At 39.6% G+C, this 19,700-nt stretch overlaps 1 protein-coding gene across 3 annotated transcripts in view; it reads left to right on the forward strand.

The window, feature by feature from the left end:
• AFAP1 (actin filament associated protein 1) overlaps nucleotides 1-19,015 on the forward strand; it is a 113,756-nt gene extending 94,741 nt beyond the window's left edge. For 2 of the 3 annotated variants that reach the window (XM_014895308.2, XM_088163097.1), the window contains 7 exons: nucleotides 851-996; nucleotides 4,496-4,613; nucleotides 8,112-8,226; nucleotides 9,451-9,615; nucleotides 10,171-10,361; nucleotides 11,094-11,255; nucleotides 15,646-19,015. In XM_014895308.2, the coding sequence (XP_014750794.1) occupies nucleotides 851-996; nucleotides 4,496-4,613; nucleotides 8,112-8,226; nucleotides 9,451-9,615; nucleotides 10,171-10,361; nucleotides 11,094-11,255; nucleotides 15,646-15,672 (924 nt within the window). In that variant the 3' untranslated portion in view covers nucleotides 15,673-19,015. Of the gene's footprint in view, nucleotides 1-850; nucleotides 997-4,495; nucleotides 4,614-6,086; nucleotides 6,345-8,111; nucleotides 8,227-9,450; nucleotides 9,616-10,170; nucleotides 10,362-11,093; nucleotides 11,256-15,645 lie in introns of all 3 variants that reach the window. The other variant, XM_088163096.1, reaches the window with a different exon arrangement.
• The last annotated feature ends 685 nt before the right edge of the window (nucleotides 19,016-19,700 follow it).

The raw sequence follows: 19,700 nt of genomic DNA on the forward strand, positions 1-19,700 counted from the left end.
GTAACGAGCAGGAGGCAACCTTGTGCTTGCAGTGGCAGGACAGGCACTTTGACTGCTTTGGGTTTCTGGCTACAGGTCGTGTCTCCTGTCCTTGCAACCAGGCCTGTTACCTGAGAGAGTTCAGGGAACTTGAAAATCTAGAAAACTGTGAAACGCAAAAAAATACATGAAAATAAGACATTTAGAAACAACTGAATTTGTTATTGACTAATTGTTGCCTTTCCTCCTCTACTTCCATCCTATATTTGTTTTGCTACTGTTTAATTTTTGAATTGGTTATTTGAAGCAAAATATGGAAAAAAACTTTAATTAATAGTATTAATGCTTTTACTTGTGTTACCAGGAAGATGAATGCCATCATCTAGACAAATGTAGAAAAATTTTTCAAAAAGCAATGTTAAAATCTCTTCACTATTTTGTTCCCTCTTTCCTTTTGTTTCTGTTTAACAGCAACACTTTATTCTCAGGAGTTACGCTATCTAAAAATCCCCCAGCCTAACATAGGAAAATAATTATGTTAAAGCTTTCGATATTCTGAAGTCTAAAATAAGCATTACTTGAATCTAAATCCACTGGCCTTAAACAATTATTTTTTCTCCTTTTTAGTGGATTGCCCACTTTGTATTACATCATAACTGATGAGCACGTAACTTACTTAAAGTGCCCTTCTTCTGGCAAAGCAGATTTAATATGAAATCCTGGGGTTTTTAAGAGTTCAGCAGAATGAAACCAGAGCCTCTGATACAATGTGGTAGCAATTTGTCAAGCAAGAAGAATGCACATTTTGCAATAATGCTCAGCCCAGTGGCAGAGCAAAGACCTGACCTACATTCTTGCCCTCTCCTCACAGGCCTCCTCCTCTGAAGACATGGGCAGGTGGATAGGAATTCTGCTGGCAGAAACGGGGTCTTCAACAGACCCTGGAGCTCTGCACTACGACTACATCGACGTGGAAATGACAGCCAGTGTCATCCAGGCTGCCAAACAGACCTTCTGGTGAGAGCTGTTCCCAGTGCTCTGAGAATTCATATCCATGACTTAACTCCACTGCCAGCACAGCTTATCAAAACCCACCTCCCCCTTTGCCAGATACTGAACTCCTCAAGTGTTTCAGCATTGCAGCATGTTAGATGTGTTTATGATTATTGTGTTGGAATCCTGCTAAGTTCTGTAAAAGATGTAAGGCACTCTGCAACTTTACTCAAATCTTTACTAATTTTTTTCACTAAGTCCTCTATTCAAATGCTGTATTTTAATATTCTGTTTTGCCCAAAGTCAAAATCTTTCCAGATATCCCTGGAACAGAACAAATATTCTGAAATGTGTAGCTATGTAATTCACATTTATTGGCTCTATTTGCTGTACATACAGGAAAATAGACAACATATTCTTGATCAATATATGCTGCAAACATTGTATAGAAAATTTAAATCTTGGACAGTCACACATAATCAGTGTTTCTTTCTCAAGTTCTTTCTGATTGATTAAAACTTCATCAAACTCACCCCAGTTGAATTAATTTCTAGGGTTTAATATAGGAGGTGGAAATTGGGAAAGTGTCTAGAGGGTGCAGCATGGAATCTGTTTAAATTACAAATCAATAAATTGAATACCCTGTTACTGATCCTGTGCTAAAAGGAGAAATGCATACTTAGCAGATAGTGATTTACATGTTCAAGTCATTTGAGGCATTAAATCAGTCCTTGGTGGGAAAAGACCATCATTTTTCCTTGGCTAGATGAGGTGTTTAGAAATGAGAGTGAAAGAGCAGTGAGGACAGGGGGATGCCCTGCTGCAGTTGTTCCCTGTGGCCAGAAAGTGGGTGGCCTGAGAAGACAGCTGGCAAAGGCATCATCCCTCATCCCACTGCAAGATGACACTCCCTAGACTAATTTGGAATTTGTGTGTGACTTAGTACATTAGAGAATCACATCCCATCTGCTTATCATGACTTAATAAACAGATAGGAAAAAAAAGGAAAATAATTTTGGAGTTTTCCGAAAGAAGATCCTATTGCCATTAGCAAGCTGCCAAGAGAAGTTAAGAAAGGGAAATGCCCAGCTTCAATCAGAGTCCAGTTTGAATGACTTCTGATAGAAATCAAAGTGACTCTGTGTTAACACAAGCCCAGGATTGTGAAAGCCAAATAATTTTGATAGAATTAAAACACACTTAGCATGCAGACTTACGTTAATATTTGTTTAGAATTTAGTAGGGCTCAAAAAGTTTATCCTGTGCTGACATGCATTTTTTGCTTCAGTCAGCATCTAGCAGTAACCACATTTAAGAGAAATAGAATGGTAACCTTTCCCTCCTGAATTCAGCGTGGCTTTCCTTTTCTGCACAAATGTGGTACTAATTGGAGCCAAGTGAAAAAACATATGCAGCTAGACCACGTGCTAGAAAATAATGTCAAACAACTAGCAAAATAGCAGAATTTCCCTGTTAAGAATTAATTAAAATTCATTGGGTGTCTTTAAGAGCATGTGAGGGCTTGCTGATAAGCAAGGAGTAGCTGTCTGCTGATTTTCAGCTACTGCTAGAAAATGAGGAGAAATTAGAATGATACTTAAGTGTTAGTGAACTACTTCATTTGCCCTTTATAGAATGAATATCAGTATTCCAAATTAAATGCAGTTATCATTAAAGCTCAGTCACTTTAGATTATTAGTTATTTACTTACTAAGACTGATGCTTTGCAGAACTATTGGCTCCTCATTAATAGTCCCATCAATTTCCTTCATCTAAATCATTAGGTATGGGGGAAAAGCTGAAGAAAAAGTGCTTCCAGGCAAGTTTCTCCATTTTCCTTCTAGCAGTTTCTGAATGCAATTAACTTGCATGAATGCACCTGAAAACATGATTAATGAGGATTATTGAAATAATGATTATGAATTGTTTGCAACTACCGAGATAAATCTTGCCTTCCTTTGGTGGTGGAAATAGTTACTACAGGTGCATCAGATGCCACTAATGAATATCTCAGTTTTCAGACATGGTTATTATATATTGTGGTAATTGAAGCCTCTTAACTAGAAAGAAATAGAGCAGTAACTCCAAACTCAGTTCTTCAGACCAACAAGAAACACTTGTGTAATGCTCTTCTTTAAGAACAGTAAACAAATGCAGCCCTCTAATAATGTCAAACAAGGTATGAGTTATGATAAAATTAAAAATATCATGGCTATTTTCCTTGGCCTTTTTGCTGTTAGTTTATTTGAAGTAAAAAAAGTTTCTTTCTAATGGTTTTTCCATCCCCACACTGCCCTGAAAGATTCACACTGAGCTGGGCAGGTTCATCCCTCCTGTGAGCCCAGGTTTCCCGTGGCTCAGGTGAGCCTCAGTTCTCCCTCTGAATGAGAAATTCAATGGACTCCATGTTATTCCAAAGCCAAAAGAAAGCAACTGTTGAAACCACAGCATTCCTGAGCTCCTGCCAGCACTACAGAAGACCCTCTCTGCTATAGCAGTGCTTTATCATATTTTATGAATGTCAGCACAGACTCTGAATAGTTCCATTGTTTGGGATGGAAAACATTGTTTTCCCATTCACGTACACCTGAAACTGTAGGGAGAGAATTATTTTGGATTTCACTCTGTACCTTATTCAATTCCAGCAGTTGCTACAAAGGAAAATTCACCCTTGGGGTCATTATTGCTATCAGGCATGACTCTGCCATTTTCTTCATTGTTAGATCTTTGCAAACGTGATGTCGTTCTTGATATCTCACATGTGTTCTGCAGAATTCCAGTTAAACAAGCAACAGTGTTGATTGGGACAGGATAAGGGAGAAGAAATTAAAATATGTTATATATATGTATATCCCGTTTGAAGTTTCTAGAGGACTCAGGTCCACCATGTGTAACAGAGTGAGAATGGGCATATAGAGTATTTGCATGTACAATTACCCAGAGAGATTTGGGAAGCATAGTGCCATAGCCAGCCAAAAGTCCTGATACAAAAAAGAAGAATTCCCAGGATTTGAGGAAGTAATTATTCAGGAAATTTTGATAGATATATCAACTTGGATTTTATGGAAATTATGTGGCATTTTTTCAAAATTTTGCTGGATTTTATTCTTGGTTCTCTCATTTCCTAAGTTTGCATACTCCTGAGCATGCATGCACACACAAACACCTGCTTCTCCCCAGTGCAGACAACAAGGGAACGTTTCTGGGACCCTGTCAGGCTGGTGCATAACAGAGGTCAAGCAGGTTCCTGTGTAAACATGCCACTGAGCAATTACAGCTGTTGCTCTCCTGGCCTTCACACAGTCGTATCCCCACTGTAAGAATGGAGAACAGGAACATATGTTGTGTTACTGGCTGTAGCAGCAATGTGTGAGAAGCAAAGAAAGAAAAAACTGCCCTGCAGAAAGTGAGAAGCTCTGTGCTTCCAGGCTACATAATCAGGCATGGGGAATAGACCACTGAGTCATCATTTGTGCTTAGGTTTAAGTGCTGGTTTTTATTGTTTTTACTTTGCATTATTCAGTTTCATGAACAGGCGGGTTATATCTACAAATCCGTACCGGGGAAGCACTGCCAACGGCTACGCCTGTCCAAGTGGAATGGCACTTCATTACGATGATGTTCCCTGCATAAACGGATCGGTAAGAGAGGAATTTGCACAGAACAAATGGTTTGCATGTGTTGAATGCGTGGACATCTGAAAATTATATTATCTAAAGATCCTCACTGGGCAGTTTCCAGATTGACTCATATTTTTTTGATTGAGAGTTGCAAACTCCTCTCACACCTATAGAATTATAATGGCATGGGACATATTGTTTACATTAACCTGCATGTGAGCCAATGTGCATTTAGAAAGCAGTTGCCTGTTGATGATTTGTTGCCAAGTCCTTGAATATAATACTCACTTGAGGAGGTATTTTTTTAGATCACACTGGAAAGGGCAAAATTAAGGATTCAGTTACACCAGGCACTTTTTGATGTCTGTTGAAAAAACACTGAAACCCAAACACCTCTCAGTCCCTGCATTCCTGAGGACTGTAGGTGCTGCTCATCCCAAAGGAGAGCCACAGTGGTCACTTCCATCTTTATAAATTGCAGAGCTGATCATAGGCAGATGCATAATAGGATTTAACATCTAGTGGATGATAATCAATAGCAACATGGGGTCCTCAGAAAGATTTACATGGGAGCTACAGCCCATGTCAGCTCTTAATTTGGTCTTTTGTATAAAGGTCTCACTAAGGGCGAACTCAAGAGAAATTAAGGGTTTCAAGTGTGAAAGGGACTGGACATTCAGTCCAGCAGTATGTCTGTAATGTCCAAAAGATGTTAGGAATCTCCTCTTGGGAACAGTGCATGATCACTTCTGTGGAGAGCAGTCTGCGTAGTGCTTGGTTGTGCTCATGCCTTTGTTTGAATAGTGTACTGCCATGGCCAGGATGGGTTAAGGAAGGATATTCAGCACTCAGGTTGGCTTCTTTTAAGGTTAATCAGATGAATCACTGGAGTACTATTGTTGAGTTTTCAATTTTTCTAAAAATTAAAAAAAAAAAAAATAAAAGAGCTATTTTAGTTCTTGTAGCTCAGAATAATAAATCTCTGTCAAATAAAATGTGCTAGCATACCAGCAGCTGATATTCATGGGAAAGACATGTAGCCTGAAGAAATTTAAAAAAAACCAAACCCTAGAAAAAACTTGGCTTCTGATAACTGCTAGGCTGTATTACTTTTAACAACTCATGTACCAGATGTAATCTCATGGATTCATCTGTGTAAACTGCAAGTATCCTCCTGCTAACACAATCTGCCTGTGCCCCCTTGTTGCTCGAGCTACCAGCTGAAGGTGCAGTCCATGAAACAGTGAGGGTGATAGGATTGCTCATACTATGGAACACGATCAGGGCTGAAGCTGTGAGCCATGGAATGCAATGCTTGCTTTCCATACCGTGTCCTCCCCCCACTTTCTAAATAGTTTAAGTGTAAGTAGTAAGTGTATGCTCACTAAGCACTGAGGGCTTGCTGGAGTGCAAAGCATCACTAATGTTTTAATTTCACTTAGGAGGTTCTGCATGGTGCATTGTTCACTAACTGCTGAGGTGTGTGTGTTGCAGTGGGAACCAGAAGATGGCTTTCCTTCTTCTCGTAGCAGGAACATTGGAGAAGAAATGCTTTATGATAACGCAGGCCTGTACGATAACTTGCCGTCTCCAAAAATCTTTGCGCGCTATCCGCCAGCTGACAGGAAACCCAATAGGTTATCTGCTGACAAACTGTCCTCTAACCATTACAAATACCCTGTCTCATCCAATCTGTCTTCTGCTCAGTCTGTCACTAATACCTCTGCTGTGGGGAGGGGATCTGGCTCGCAGGTACTGTACTGTTTAATACTTAACAAAGCTTTTTATTTGTTGGCTGTTCTGTTTATCTGGTTGTTATCTGAAGGGACTGTTAGAGTCCCTTAGTGTTAGCACTGAGTGTTAGCACTGAGTGTTAGCACTGTTAGTTATGAGCCCACTGCAAATGAAGCAGGTTTGCAAAGTTATAAATTCCAATGTGGAAGTAGTGGTACTTGGGAAGGGCTTTGCCCACGTGTTCTTGCTTACTTACAGATTGTGAATAATAAGAGAAAAATAAATGTGACCTTCCACACTTAACCTGAATGCATGTTTAGCTATCTTCTGGCTCCTCAGGCAGAGATGTCTTTGAAATTCAGAATTGATAGGTGACATATGACCTGACTGTGACAGCAAATTTGGCTCTTTAGAAATGTACTAATCTATATATCATGCATACTAATGTTATATATTTTTTGAATATGCATATGTGTAATAACTTGATGTTATATATTTAGTAAATTATTATGTATATATTCATATATACCATCTTTATATTGCTGCCTGATATTTTCTTCCCCCCCCCAAAAAAATAAGCCTATGTCTCTGCTGCTTTCTGAGGGTGATTACAGGCTTTTGTACCTCAAACATGAACCTACAGAGCAGATGAAGTCCTGTAAGTTCAGCGTTGTAGCAGATGGGCACAACCCAACAGGGGAGCAGAGCAAGCCTTGCTCACAGCCTTGCCAGGAACCTTCTCAGAGCCCTTAGCCGGTCTCTGAAAGGTGGTCATTGGCTTAAACCAGTATATCACAGTGTGAATATATCACAGTGATGGGTGGTTTGCCATCTAATCTGACATGGAACAGTTAAGATAAATGTTTCCCTTGTATAAGATACCCGTCATATTGTGAGTTAACTCACTTAATCCTTACAAAAACCTCATATTGGAATATTAGAATTCAGTGCAGTTGCAGAACTGGAGGTGGACATGAGCAATAAATTACTGCAGCAGCAAGTTTCTCGGTGCAAAATTTTGGAAGCAGGAGAACAGAGCATGGCACACATATGCCCTGTGCTTGGCTGGAGCATCCTCCATGGAAGCATAATGAGTAGTCAGGACAGGGTTATCTTCCCAGGGTACAGTTCACTGCCCTGAGCCCTCTGAATGGAAGCCCCTTGAACATGAGATGTTCTGTTCCTCATAATCTTGTGAGCCTCTCTGGCCATTACGAAAAGGTTTTTTTAATAAGAAAAGCTTTTAAGTAGTACTTAGAAGTTGTATAAGGAGAAAACGATATGTTAACTGATAGCACTTACTGTTTAAAAAAAAAATCCACCACAAGGATGGCAAGGTCATACAGTAAATAAGAAACAATGTTGACTTTTTGTGTGGCAAACCCTGATAGGTTTTACTGTGTGAAATTAACTCTGAAAAACTTGTGTTTCAAGAGTCTTTACTGTAAAAAATTCTTCAAAGGTACTTTTTTTTCTGCCTTACAATGGCTTTCTTAGTACTGTAAATGCCAGGGTTCTAAACTCATTGGAAACCATTATGCCAGCAGAAACAGAGAGTTCATCCTCTTGTTATCCTGTGATTGCTGGCGTGGCTCCTGCTGAGCAGGCAGCCCCCAGAGGCATCTCTGGAGGAAGCACCGTCCCCAGCTCAATCAATGTGCTCTATTAAGGCTCTCTGATGTAGCAAGCAGCTTTCTGTCAAGCTCTGCCCTTGATGAAAGGGTGAAAGTAATGCCAGTGGCACGGGAATAACTGGAGCCCATTTGTACTTTTGTTTTCAAACAGTTTAAAGGCAAGAAGCCTCCTGTGACTGCTAATGGGATCACCGGAAAAGCAAGAACTTTAAATAGCCAGCCGAAGAAATCTGAAACAGTTTCCTGTGTGAAGCGCACTGCATCCAGTGAGTATCTGTCCTCACTGCTGCCTTCCTTGGGAGTGGAGTAAAAGAGCTCTTGTCTTAGCAGAAAAGGTAAAGAACCAGTGTGGTTTTTGTGTGGCTGAGAGGCCAAGGAGGAGATGCCAAGCCTTTTAATAGATGATACACTGGTGACTTAGCTCCAGCCACACCACACGAGAAAAAGTTGTCATATGGGAGAAGGATAAATATGAAATGTCGACTTGTGGCTGCTGCAAAGTCATGAGGATAGCAGAGAATAAAGAAGGATAATGATTCCTCATTTGGAGCAGATGGAATTCTATCTTGCTGTTGGAAAAGGAGGATGAGGAGCTGGTATAGATGTAAAAACACTTTGTTGCTCAAAAGTGGACTTACTAATGAAGTCTTACGTAAGAAGCCGTAGATTTAATGGCAACAAGAGAAATTTGTGCTAGACTTTAGGACAAAAGTTAGTAGCTGCTAACTGACTAAAACTTGCTTAACAGCTCTTTGTCAGGAATGACTTCATACCATAGTGTGCCTTCAGATATATGACAGACAAAGTGATCTCTTAGCTGACCTGTCTTCTTTGAGTCTGCAACTGGAGCAGAAGTATAGACGGGGCTGTGATATGAATTAGACCATAAATATATGTGAGCCATGAAATGAAAGCATTTATACGGGAAATTAAAAAAAAAAAAGGAAGTTGTCAAGAATCAAGTGTGAACATCTTTGTATTCTCTTATGTAAGGTGTGAAAAGATGTACACTTGAAGTAGGAGTGAAAGCCAGGCAAAAGGCCAAGCAGTTGGTTTTTCCTCTAACCCTTCTAATTAGAAATACAGGGTTCATAGCTAGAGTAGCCTCCTTTCCATCTTCTGAATCACAGAGAAAGGCAAGGACATTTTTCAAAACCAGTGTGCTATAAGGCAGCTGGTATTTCTCATTTTCCTCATGTAAATATAAAGAACAAACTCTCTCCCATATCATTGTTGTAGCTGTGCCACAGAACTTGGCAGAAATCAAGGATCTTGAGAAGGAGCCAGTGGAAGAGGAATGCCAAACCTTTTTCTCAAACCATAGAATTATAGAATGATTTGGGTTGGAAGGGAGCCTTGAAGATCATCCAGTTGCAACACCCCTGCCCTGGGGAGCCATGACATGCTCCATGTCATGTTCAGTCTCAGGGACTAGTTCAGAGTTGTACTGTTAGTTTAAACCCTAATTAACCATAATCTGATACATGCAGATGCAGAGCAGTACAAATACGGCAAGAATCGTGTGGAGGCAGATGCAAAGAGATTACAAAGCAAAGAGGAGGAGCTGCTGAAGAAAAAAGAAGCCCTCCGGAATAGGCTGGCCCAGCTCCGGAAGGAGAGGAAAGATCTGCGTGCTGCCATTGAAGTCAACGCTGGTAGGAGATGCTTTCTTGTGCTGAACTCTCACCTGAGAATAAGGCTTAATTATCCAAACAGCTTTGTATTCTGTGCTGAAGATTTGTCACCCTAAACAAGGTTTGGCTTCGATGCTGAGCAGTAGTCTGTAATGTCTATATTTGCTTTCTATGTAATAGATACAAAAGGTATAAGATAAAATACATATGTGTAAGTGTATATACTTTATATATGCATGTGGATGCATACACACTGGTGAGAACTTCACATAAGCAGAACATAGGAATAACTTTTTTTGTCACTAGGTAATTATATTTTCATGATATGGAAAAAATAATAAAAAATTGATTTGAAGCCAGACTAGGTATCTAGGAATGTCATTTGATAGAAAGCATTTAATTTATCCTACTAAACTTTTTATATGAAAAAATGTTTTATGCAAAATTCCTGTTATTTTTTTCATGTCACTGATATGTAGAGACCTTGTTTCCTTACTTTTCAAAAAGAAAATAATTTCTCTAAGTGTCAATTTAACGTTGTTATTATTGAAATAATAAAACTGCTGTGAATGACAGGCAGGAAGACCCAAGTGATTCTTGAAGACAAATTAAAGAAGCTGGAAGAGGAGTGTAAGCAGAAGGAGGCTGAGCGTGTAAACCTGGAGCTGGAACTGACTGAGGTGAAGGAGAGCCTTAAGAAAGCCTTGGCTGGTGGCATCACCCTGGGCTTGGCTATTGAACCCAAATCAGGAACATCAAGTCCACAGGTATGCAAAGCTATTGAACATGCAGATCCCAGTACCACGGGCTGGGAGTGCTCAGCCTTCCCAGCTCTAGCAAAAATGAGTAGGAACTGAGAGTTTTTAATGGTTTATTAAACTTGAGAAATAAGTGCAGAATTAAATGCCTTTCTGTGTTATTTACATTTCCTGCAGCAGCAGGGAGCAGGTAGGCAACGTGTATCACAGCAGGATGTGTTAGGATAATGTGCAAAAAGCCAATACCTTGTCCTCAGTGGTTGTACAAGTGCAGGAACTGAGACATTGCTCCAGCCCAGGGAGATTTAAATGCACCAAGTCACTGTGCAGTGATGGAGACCTGCCTGTGCTGGTCCCCTGTCAGTTGTGTCACACTTTGCAAGGGCTGCATCTCACAACTTCAGGGTGGAGCTTTGGCAGTCCCAGCTTGTGCTATAGATCTGTGTCTGAAGCAGCCATCACAGAAAGATCAGAGAGGGATACATCAATTCCTCTGGATTATCCATAGTTGTTTAATCAGATCCATAGTTGTTTAACAGAAAAAAAAATGCAATTTTCATCACAGAACACACATGCACATTGTTTTGCATCTTTTGTTCTAATCTCTTTATCATTTATTCATCATTGTTGTGAATATAGTTTCTTTAAAAGAGAGTTCTGCAGTTCTGAATCTAAAGTAGAAAATATTGCACATGTGACTACTTGGAGGAAACTCAATATAGGCTTTTCACTCTTTATTAGTCTCCAATTTTCAAGCACCGAACTTTGGAAAATTCTCCCATCTCCAGCTGTGATACCAGTGATACTGAATGTTCCATCCCTGTGAACAGTGCTGCAGCTCTGAAGCGACCTCCCTCATCAAACAATTCTCCATGTAGAGGCCATGTCCTTCGAAAAGCAAAGGTGAGAGGACTGATGTCTTAATTTTCGTTTTCTGTGCTTTTTCATGCTTTCTTATGAAGTCTTATTTTGCCTTAAGAAGAGAATATCTAAATTATTCATATTACTACAGAAATACTGCTGATTTGGGGAACCTTTTGAAGAATTGGTAAGTAGTTTGGGAGACAGATTTGACTCTACTCTGATTCCATGTTTTTCTCTGTTGCTTTATAGATTTAATTTGCAAAGTGGTCTGTGGTATAGACAGTCCACGTGTGCACTACTCTGTGTAGCAGAGAAGTGGTTAAAAGAGCACTGTTAAAGTAAGTGATTAGAAATGGCAGAAGATTGAGTCTGATCTTTTCCAGCCACTGCAAGAACAGAATAGATGTACATTATAATTAATGGCAATGTTGTGCAAGTATCTATCAATGTACATTAAAAGTAAAAGTGGAATTACTTTAATTTTATCTCGCAAGTACCAGGCTGGAATTTGCTGTCCTCTTGTATTGTTACAGTTTTCTAATTTTTGTGGTTTAGTTTAAATGGGATTTGTATGACCATTCTTCTGAGCTAAATTTGCTGGCAACATAAGCATGTGGGCAACACATAACCAAGGGTGACTAATAGTTGGGCCCAAGCTTTTGTTTATTTAGTAGTTCACTGCTAGTTGTAATTATAAACAGCAATAATCATAAATACCTGTTGTTCACGAAGGCTATTTCCTTTTTTCATCAATGTCTTCTGTACTGGGATTTCTTCAAGTAACTTTTGTTACATGTATTCATTGATTACGTACATTTCCAGTGTCTGAGCATAAGCCTGGAACCTGAATGTGGTGGATACTTTAAAATCAGCATCTCAAAAAGTTATTTTAGTATTAAATTATCATAATAGAATGTTTTTTCTGATATACCATTTGTGAGAGCTTTCTCACCCCTTTCCATGGACATCAGCTGCTTTTACCTGCCGGTTAGCCTGATTCATTTAAATCCAACTAAGAATAATTACACTTAGCATAATAGCTTTTGAGGTTTGCAGCTTGTGTTTCAAACCTGAGGAAGGATTTATGTGTTCTAAAGCTTATCTGCATATTCCAATTATACCCTAATTTGTGCCATAACGATACCATCTCTAACTGTACACTTTGTCTTAGATGTGGGTGTTAGCTCAGCTCAGCAATACTCAGGGAATGTGGTCTAGCAGAGAACAGTCCGTGCAAACGGGAGCATGGATTTGTGCTGGACAGGCACATAAAATCCAGACATCTAACGGTTACAGCTGGAGAACCCAGGGCATTATAAAAGCCTAAACATTTTTGATGTAAAGAATACCTTCCTGTAGTACATTTTTTATGCTCAGCATGTGCCATACAGGAAAAGCCCTGCTGTGTTGTTTGGTGTCAGTGTGCTTTGGATGGCACGACAAGTTGGTCAGGCTTTTTGGCAGAGGATATAGGATTAGGCTAATCAAAAAGGATATGGAGCAACTAAGCATATTTTTCCCATGCTGGGAAAAACAACTCAAAGTATCTAATTCAGCTTTAACAGCTTTTTCCCTAAAACCTCATGCACTAAATATTAAGAGTGAAATTTTGCTGAATTAGATGGTGCAGCCCAATGTGTTCTCAGCCCATTGGCAGCCACAGCTGCCATCAGGTGCACATCTGCAGCACGCCCCACTCTCAGGGGTCGCTGTATGTGTGCGGGGGTGGAATTTGGCTCTCAGTTCTTTTGGCCCTTTGCAGCTGCGAGTGAGCCCAGGCCTTGTGGATGTGGCTCAGGAAAGGGCGTCACACGTGAGTATCCCAGAGCAGAGCTTGGCTCTCCACACCTGGATGTCAGTGCAGTTTGTGGGAGTGAAATGGATCCCGTGTCTGTGCTTGCACTTGCATCTCCAGCAGCTGGCACACCTCCCGATGCAATGAGGGAGCTGTTTAAACGTTCAAAATGTTAGAAGATGGTTTTCTTCCCTGATGTGTGTTTGAATGCACTGAATGCTTCCCTTCTTGCCCTTCTCCTTGCACGGAGGATGCTGAGCCTGTCACCTGCCAGCCTTGTGTTCACAGGCAGCCTCGAGTCACAGCCAGGCACTGTGAGTGTGCTGGGGCTGCTGCTGCTGCACCCCTGTGCCCTGCATCAGCCACCTGGGACAGCAGGTTTGCAAGCTTTGCCACCAAAAGCTTTCTCCTCTCAGATGCACTGACATTAGAAGGAAATACAGAGAGAAGCAGTAAGATCTAGTGGTACACAAGTGCAAGAAAGAACAGCAATTTGGGGATTGGCTATTTGGGACAATGCTATACATACACACATATATGCATACACACAGTTTAATTTTTAAACTTTTCTTTTTGCAGGTATCTTTAAATTTTTTTTAAAAAGTAATTATGCATATTTTTAAGAAGCCAGAAGGCATTTTAATTGCAGTTTTGTCTAATCTTTACTTGGTAGAAATGGAGACTCTAATTAAAATACATAAAACAATATTCTGCGTCAGTAGTCCTAGAGAAGTAAAAAGATTCAAATATCCTTGCTGTACAACAATTATTTAAACATTCACATATTCATTTAAATATCAAATTACTTTCTAAAGCCATATTGTTATGTGCAGCAAGAAAACTGAAATTAGAATTTCTGATTTGTTTTTGAAACTAGTGGGCTGGTGAATGTCAGCATCTTACATCTTGCTTGTGTTCAAGGACTGGAGAAGAAAAAGGGCTGTCCCAGTTTCCCAGCTCCCAGTCAGGCTGTCAGTGTTGATGTAGACATTATTTCCTTGGTGTGAATCTTCAGGAGCAGTGGAAAGAAAGAAAAAGTTGCTTTTGCACCTGCAAAAGAAGCTTCTGTTTTCAAGGCTTATTTAACATTTCAAAAAGTTCTCCTCTCAGTTGCTTAGCCAAGGACTTCCTTTATAGCTTTGGTAGCATATCCATAGAGAATATAGATTTAATAGAGTTTTTAAAGTAATCTAATTTTTACCAGTACTGTGTTTTAACTTTAGAATTACCATAATTTGAAGATTAAAACTGAATATTTAAAATACAGTGAATTTTAGTAAAAGCACCATTTAAATAAAAAAACAAACACAAGTTTAGAAACAAAGTAAATTATTGTCTACCTTTACACCTAAGGGGTTTTTTTTTCTTACATTGCTAAAGCAGCCATCAACTGTGACCTTTATTGTTATTTTTCAACAGCTGAAGAGGTATGGCCATACAGCTGTTCAGCCAAACTAGTGCTCTTAGTACTTTCAACAGCAGAAACAGCCATTTACGTGCATAAGCAATAGATTTCAGTCAGAGCTCTTAAATGCTGTGGAATGAGTGTTAAATTCAGGAATTCAGGTTGGAAGCCAAGGCAGCAGGCTGCCTGCAGAGTGTCTCTGCAGCGTGGATGGGTCAGAGAGGAATCTGCAGCCCCCAGTGCTGGCGAGGAGCAGCTGGGCGTTGCTCCTAGGGGATTGATGGAGCCAGAGGCCACCTTCTGTGCATCTTCAGGAGTTCCTGATGGCTGGAAGGGGGTGGTTCAGGGAGTGGTACAGTGTGGATGTCCTAAGGTGAGCCCATCCTGCCTCAGCCCTTCTGCTGCTGTGTGCTGTTAGGAAATGCTGTAGGGGTCATTTGATAGCTGCAGGTTTTACTGAACAGGGAGTTCAGCTGCAGGAATCTCAGGATTTTCAGTTACGTGGCAGAAGAAATGGCAATACCTTGCTCTGAGACATATGCCCAAAAGCATTATATACATGTTTTGCTGTGGATGATGTCCTTGTCCTCAGCTAACAGGTGGGGAAACTGAGGCACAGAAAGTCAAAGCAATTTCTTTAACTTGCCAGGCAATATCTCAATTTGGATTATCTCTACTATTAGGGAAACAAATGCAATGCAAAATGACTTTTCTTAACCCTGCCTGTTAGTCTCTCTGCTAAGTTGCTCTTTTTAGCTGCAGAGTTATGTGTTTGCCATGAATCTTATAAAAAAAAAATTGAAGAGCAGTAAAGCAATCACTTGGTGTCAGCTCTGAGAGATATTGAGGGCTTCCTGCTGTCTTACACAAGTCATTTAGAGAGCCTGTGCTTAAATCAGCCTCTCCCTTACTCAGGCAGAGCTGAGTGCTTTACACCAGCTGTGGGGTGGGAATTGCTCCAGAAGTCCCCTCTGCAGAACACAAACGTGGCTTATTTGCACTGCACTAGAAAATAGGTTGCTGTATATGGTTGTGGAAGGGTGGATGCTGTGCACAGACTATCAGAACATACTTGTTACCATTTCCTAACTAATTCGTGGGTTGAATCCAGCAAAGTTAATGGAAAAACTGTTACTGACCCCAGTTGTGACTTAGCAGATGTGATGACATCAGTGAAATATCCTGATTTCTGTTAACATTTTCTGTATCTTTTTTCCCCCCCTTTCCAGGAATGGGAGATGAAAAATGGAACATAAACATAGCAAAGCCACTCACTTTCCATAAAGGCCTTACCTACTACAGACCAAGACATAGGCTGCAAAGAACTCACCTGAAAGGTCACATCAAGTGATAAAACATAAGAAGTTTTATAACTCTGTTAAGTTAATGGTAGCTTGGCGCTAATTTGCCTGTATTCCCTCTACTGTATTTCTGTGTAAGTACGTGTGCCCCTTTTTATTAGCTGTAACTCCTTGTTTCCAACTTCACTGGTAAAGAAAATGAAAACCAAAAAAAACCCAACCATAGGAATTAAAAAGGAGCATAAAGTAACAGTTGAAAGTTTACTTTGCTAAACCAGCAAAGAACCAGGAATGTTAGTTATAGTGCATCAGACAGCCGGAATTGCTGAAAACTGGTGTGAAATCTTAACTCTTACAGGTTAAAACTGCCTTCTGAACGCTGCCAGAGCAGGTCTGACTCCTGAGCAGAGGCTTTGCTGGCAGCTGCTCACATGGTGAAACCAAACGGAGAAATGTGCTCCCAGGAGCAGCAGTGCCTGCTCAGCCCAGCAGCTCTGCAGGGCATGACAACGACTCATTGGTGACACGGTTTTTTGGATACTTTTTAGACAGATGCTTTTGTCATTGGGAGATAAAAAGCTGCCAAACTTCGAGACAGATGCGTTTTTGTACATTCTGTTTATTGCTGTTCTGAAGCACCAGTCATTTTCAAAGGTCATGTTCTTGAACTTCTAGGACTTGTTCCTGATTTTTTTAAAAGGCAAACAGGTATTTTTAGATACTGCTTCTTTTCTATACGTTTTGAAAAGGAAAACAATTGAAATTAGTCCTCGACAGATAATGGCAACTCAGAATAACTTATGCAGTCAGTCTTGTTTTTTTTTTTATAATATAGTATTGTTAAACTTGAGGTATAGAATACTGCTGTACTTAGTTTCCTTTGTCTTTTCAGACCTCAGCTATTATTTTTGAGGAAGATGGACTGAAAAGGTGATCATTTTCACTCTTTTATAAACATTTTAACAAATAGTTGGGGATTTTCTCAAACAGGAGTCCATTTCTGTTTACTAGGAAACAGCCTCTTGCATTTTAGTCTGTAAAATTATAAAAAAATCTGGTTTTCTTTGTCTCCATCCATATCATTCCCAGGAAATTACATGCAGTAAATTGCCACTGAAGCCCTTCAAAATCTCAAGATTGCTTTTAAAAAATCAGAAGGGGGTTGGGGGGATAATGTATGATAAGATGGCTTCTTTTTCTCTTTTGTTTTTTTTTAGGCCTTTGGAGAGCTTTCAATCATACTCTCAAGATTTTTTTCCTCCTCAACTGTGAGGAGTAGAAAATTAATTTTAAAAATTACCTCAAAATATGAGTAGTATTTTAATCACAGATGTTAGGGCTGGAGTCTTGATAATTAGTTAAGACTGCAATTAAAATCACAGAAGCTGGCAAGACAGCAGTTATCAAGGATCACATCCCTTTATGGCCAAGAGTGCAGATTATCTCTTGCCTTTAGGAATAGGCATGAGAAAATCCTAGAGGGTACTCTGGGATTCTCAGCTGGGCTGGATGCCAGAGGACTTCCTGCAGGAGCTTGTAGGATTTGAAGGCACAGACCTATCAAAAAGACCTGACAGGAGACAGGGCTGTGTCCTGTTCCCAAATGCATTTAGGGCCAGGGATCCCACTGACCTCAGCAGTGCAGAAATGGGGCCCAGCATGAGAAAAGGCTCTTTGCTTCCTGTGGCTGTACTTGGTACAGTGTGCCACAGGAATGCAGATACAGTAGGAAAGTGTCAGTGTGGATTTCATTGAAAACACAAATTTTTAATATTAGTTTAGGTCACTTATAAACTCTCTAACTAGAGGGCACATTCTGTCATGTACTGTATGACTATGGACTAAGCAGCATCAAATTCCCATAAATAATAGCAGAAACAAATTTGAAGCAAAAGTAAGTTCATTTAGGCTTTTTATTTCAAATTAAGTTATTTATTTGTATATTTCAATAAATATTTAATTTATATCTGTACATATTTATAATGCAAATTAGGCTTCTAGTCAACGTTAGCAGTGATGTAACAGTTGCCATTAAGAAGTGGTCCCACATCAGGTAATGCAGAGTAGTCAAAAGCCAGATCACTTGTCTTGTTTACCCAATATTGGCATTGTCTCTTTCCACCCCCTTATCCCACGATAAAAAAAATTCCTTGGCAAGGACAGGTTTTAATCCGTGCCTGAGGTAGATGTAAATCTCTGCCCAGGCAAACAGAAATTGTGTGGTGCAGCCTTCCTTCAGCTCTGCTGTAGGTGCAGGTCTCCCTCACCACCTAAGGGCTGCCACCTAAAATAAACATCTTTCACTCTTCCTCCAGCAAAGGCTCCACAAAGCCACCACTGCTTTGTCTATTCTGTATAACAGCCAAGGTTTTGAAAGGAGGAAAACCAAAAAGCTTGGGAAATAACCTCTCTCTGTAGACCACTCTCAGTGCTGTGAAATGTACTCTGTTGCCTTGAATAGCACTATTGCTGCACAATTTTTTATAAAGAGCGACAGAGCTTGTATTTTCACCGTTTTTAGATTTCAGGATCACCAGGCAAACTCAGCCATAGAGCAGCATGACTTTGGTTTTAAAGGAAAACTCTCGTATTTTGAACCATTTCTATGTCTTCTAAGAAAATGTTACACTTATGCTTCCTCACCAAATGCCTGTTACTGTACCAGGTGCTTTTTAAAAATTGTTTTGTTTGGTTTTTTTTTTTAAATGGGTGATGCTTTTTTTTAATAAAAAGCCCAGATCATAACTTTGGGGGATCAAGGGCGTTTTTTAATGACATGATGGTGGCAATTTGATTTTTCAAATGGACAATATTAATTTAGTATCAAGTTTTGTTAGACACTTTCAAATTAATTGGCCCAGGGTGTATGTTGTATGATAATGTTCTCATATTAAGAATGTAATTATTTCCTTATTGTATTTTTTAAAAAACAAAATCGTATTTAAAAAAAACTCTGTGAAAAAAAGCATGATAGAAACATGAAAAAAAAAGGTTTTGTTTTATTTTTGTTATTGGATATGTTGGCAGTGCCCATTATAATTGACTGTAAATATAGCCTTTCTACTGTATTTCTCAGTGTATTTAAGTTTTTTTGACACACATTCATGGACACTTCTGTTAAAAAAAAACAAAAGTCAAAATAGGCCCACTTTCAAATGTGTGTCTTAGTAGCTTCAACTAACTTTATGCCTTTCTAGTTTATTCTTCAGAAAGTCTTGCAAAGTGTGAAAAAAGACTGGCACTTGGTAGGTGCGACAGACCGAGACCATTATTAATAAAGTTACCTGTCAAAAAAGGATTTGCATTGTTGTTTCTTGGTGTTTGTCAGTTCCAGAGGCACCTTAAGGTGCTAAGGTGGCACCTTAGCTGGTCTCCTGCAACAGCCCTCAGCTGAGAACCATTCTCCCATGGCAGCCAGCTGAAAAATGTTTGGACATTATCATGAGTATTTTTTGGTGTCAGTTGTATCCCCATTTAACTGAGCAATGACCTCCTGCAACTTGAACGCAGCCTAAGGACTCTCTTGGCAATGGAAATGTGGAATTTGATATATTTAGAGCTCATAGCAAGACTTCCCCCTTGCCTGTTGCATCTGCACCAGTTTGCTTAGATGTCAACTCCACTAATAAATTATGCAATATGTAAAACATTCAAAATTATCTCTAAGAAATGAAAGTGGATTAAAATTAAACTGAGCTGATTATCAGGCTACTTAAAGATGAATGTAGCAATTTCTTATAGATGACTGACAGATGAGATTGAGAAGTGTTAAGCTGAAATTACTTTTTGCTGCTTTTCTTAGATTGTGCTCTTGCTCCTGTTACACCACAATTATTACCAAATTTATGAAGCAGATAGCTTAAATAAAATATACATTTCATTTTCCCTAACTGAGGAAAGCAATATTTTAAAGTAGTTAATTGGTTTCTTTTCTGTAGTTACAGTCTCCAACATCATAATGGCGTTATAATAGGTAGGTCCAT

Source organism: Sturnus vulgaris, chromosome 4, assembly GCF_052056855.1.
Source record: "Sturnus vulgaris isolate bStuVul1 chromosome 4, bStuVul1.hap1, whole genome shotgun sequence".
NCBI lineage: Eukaryota > Metazoa > Chordata > Aves > Passeriformes > Sturnidae > Sturnus > Sturnus vulgaris.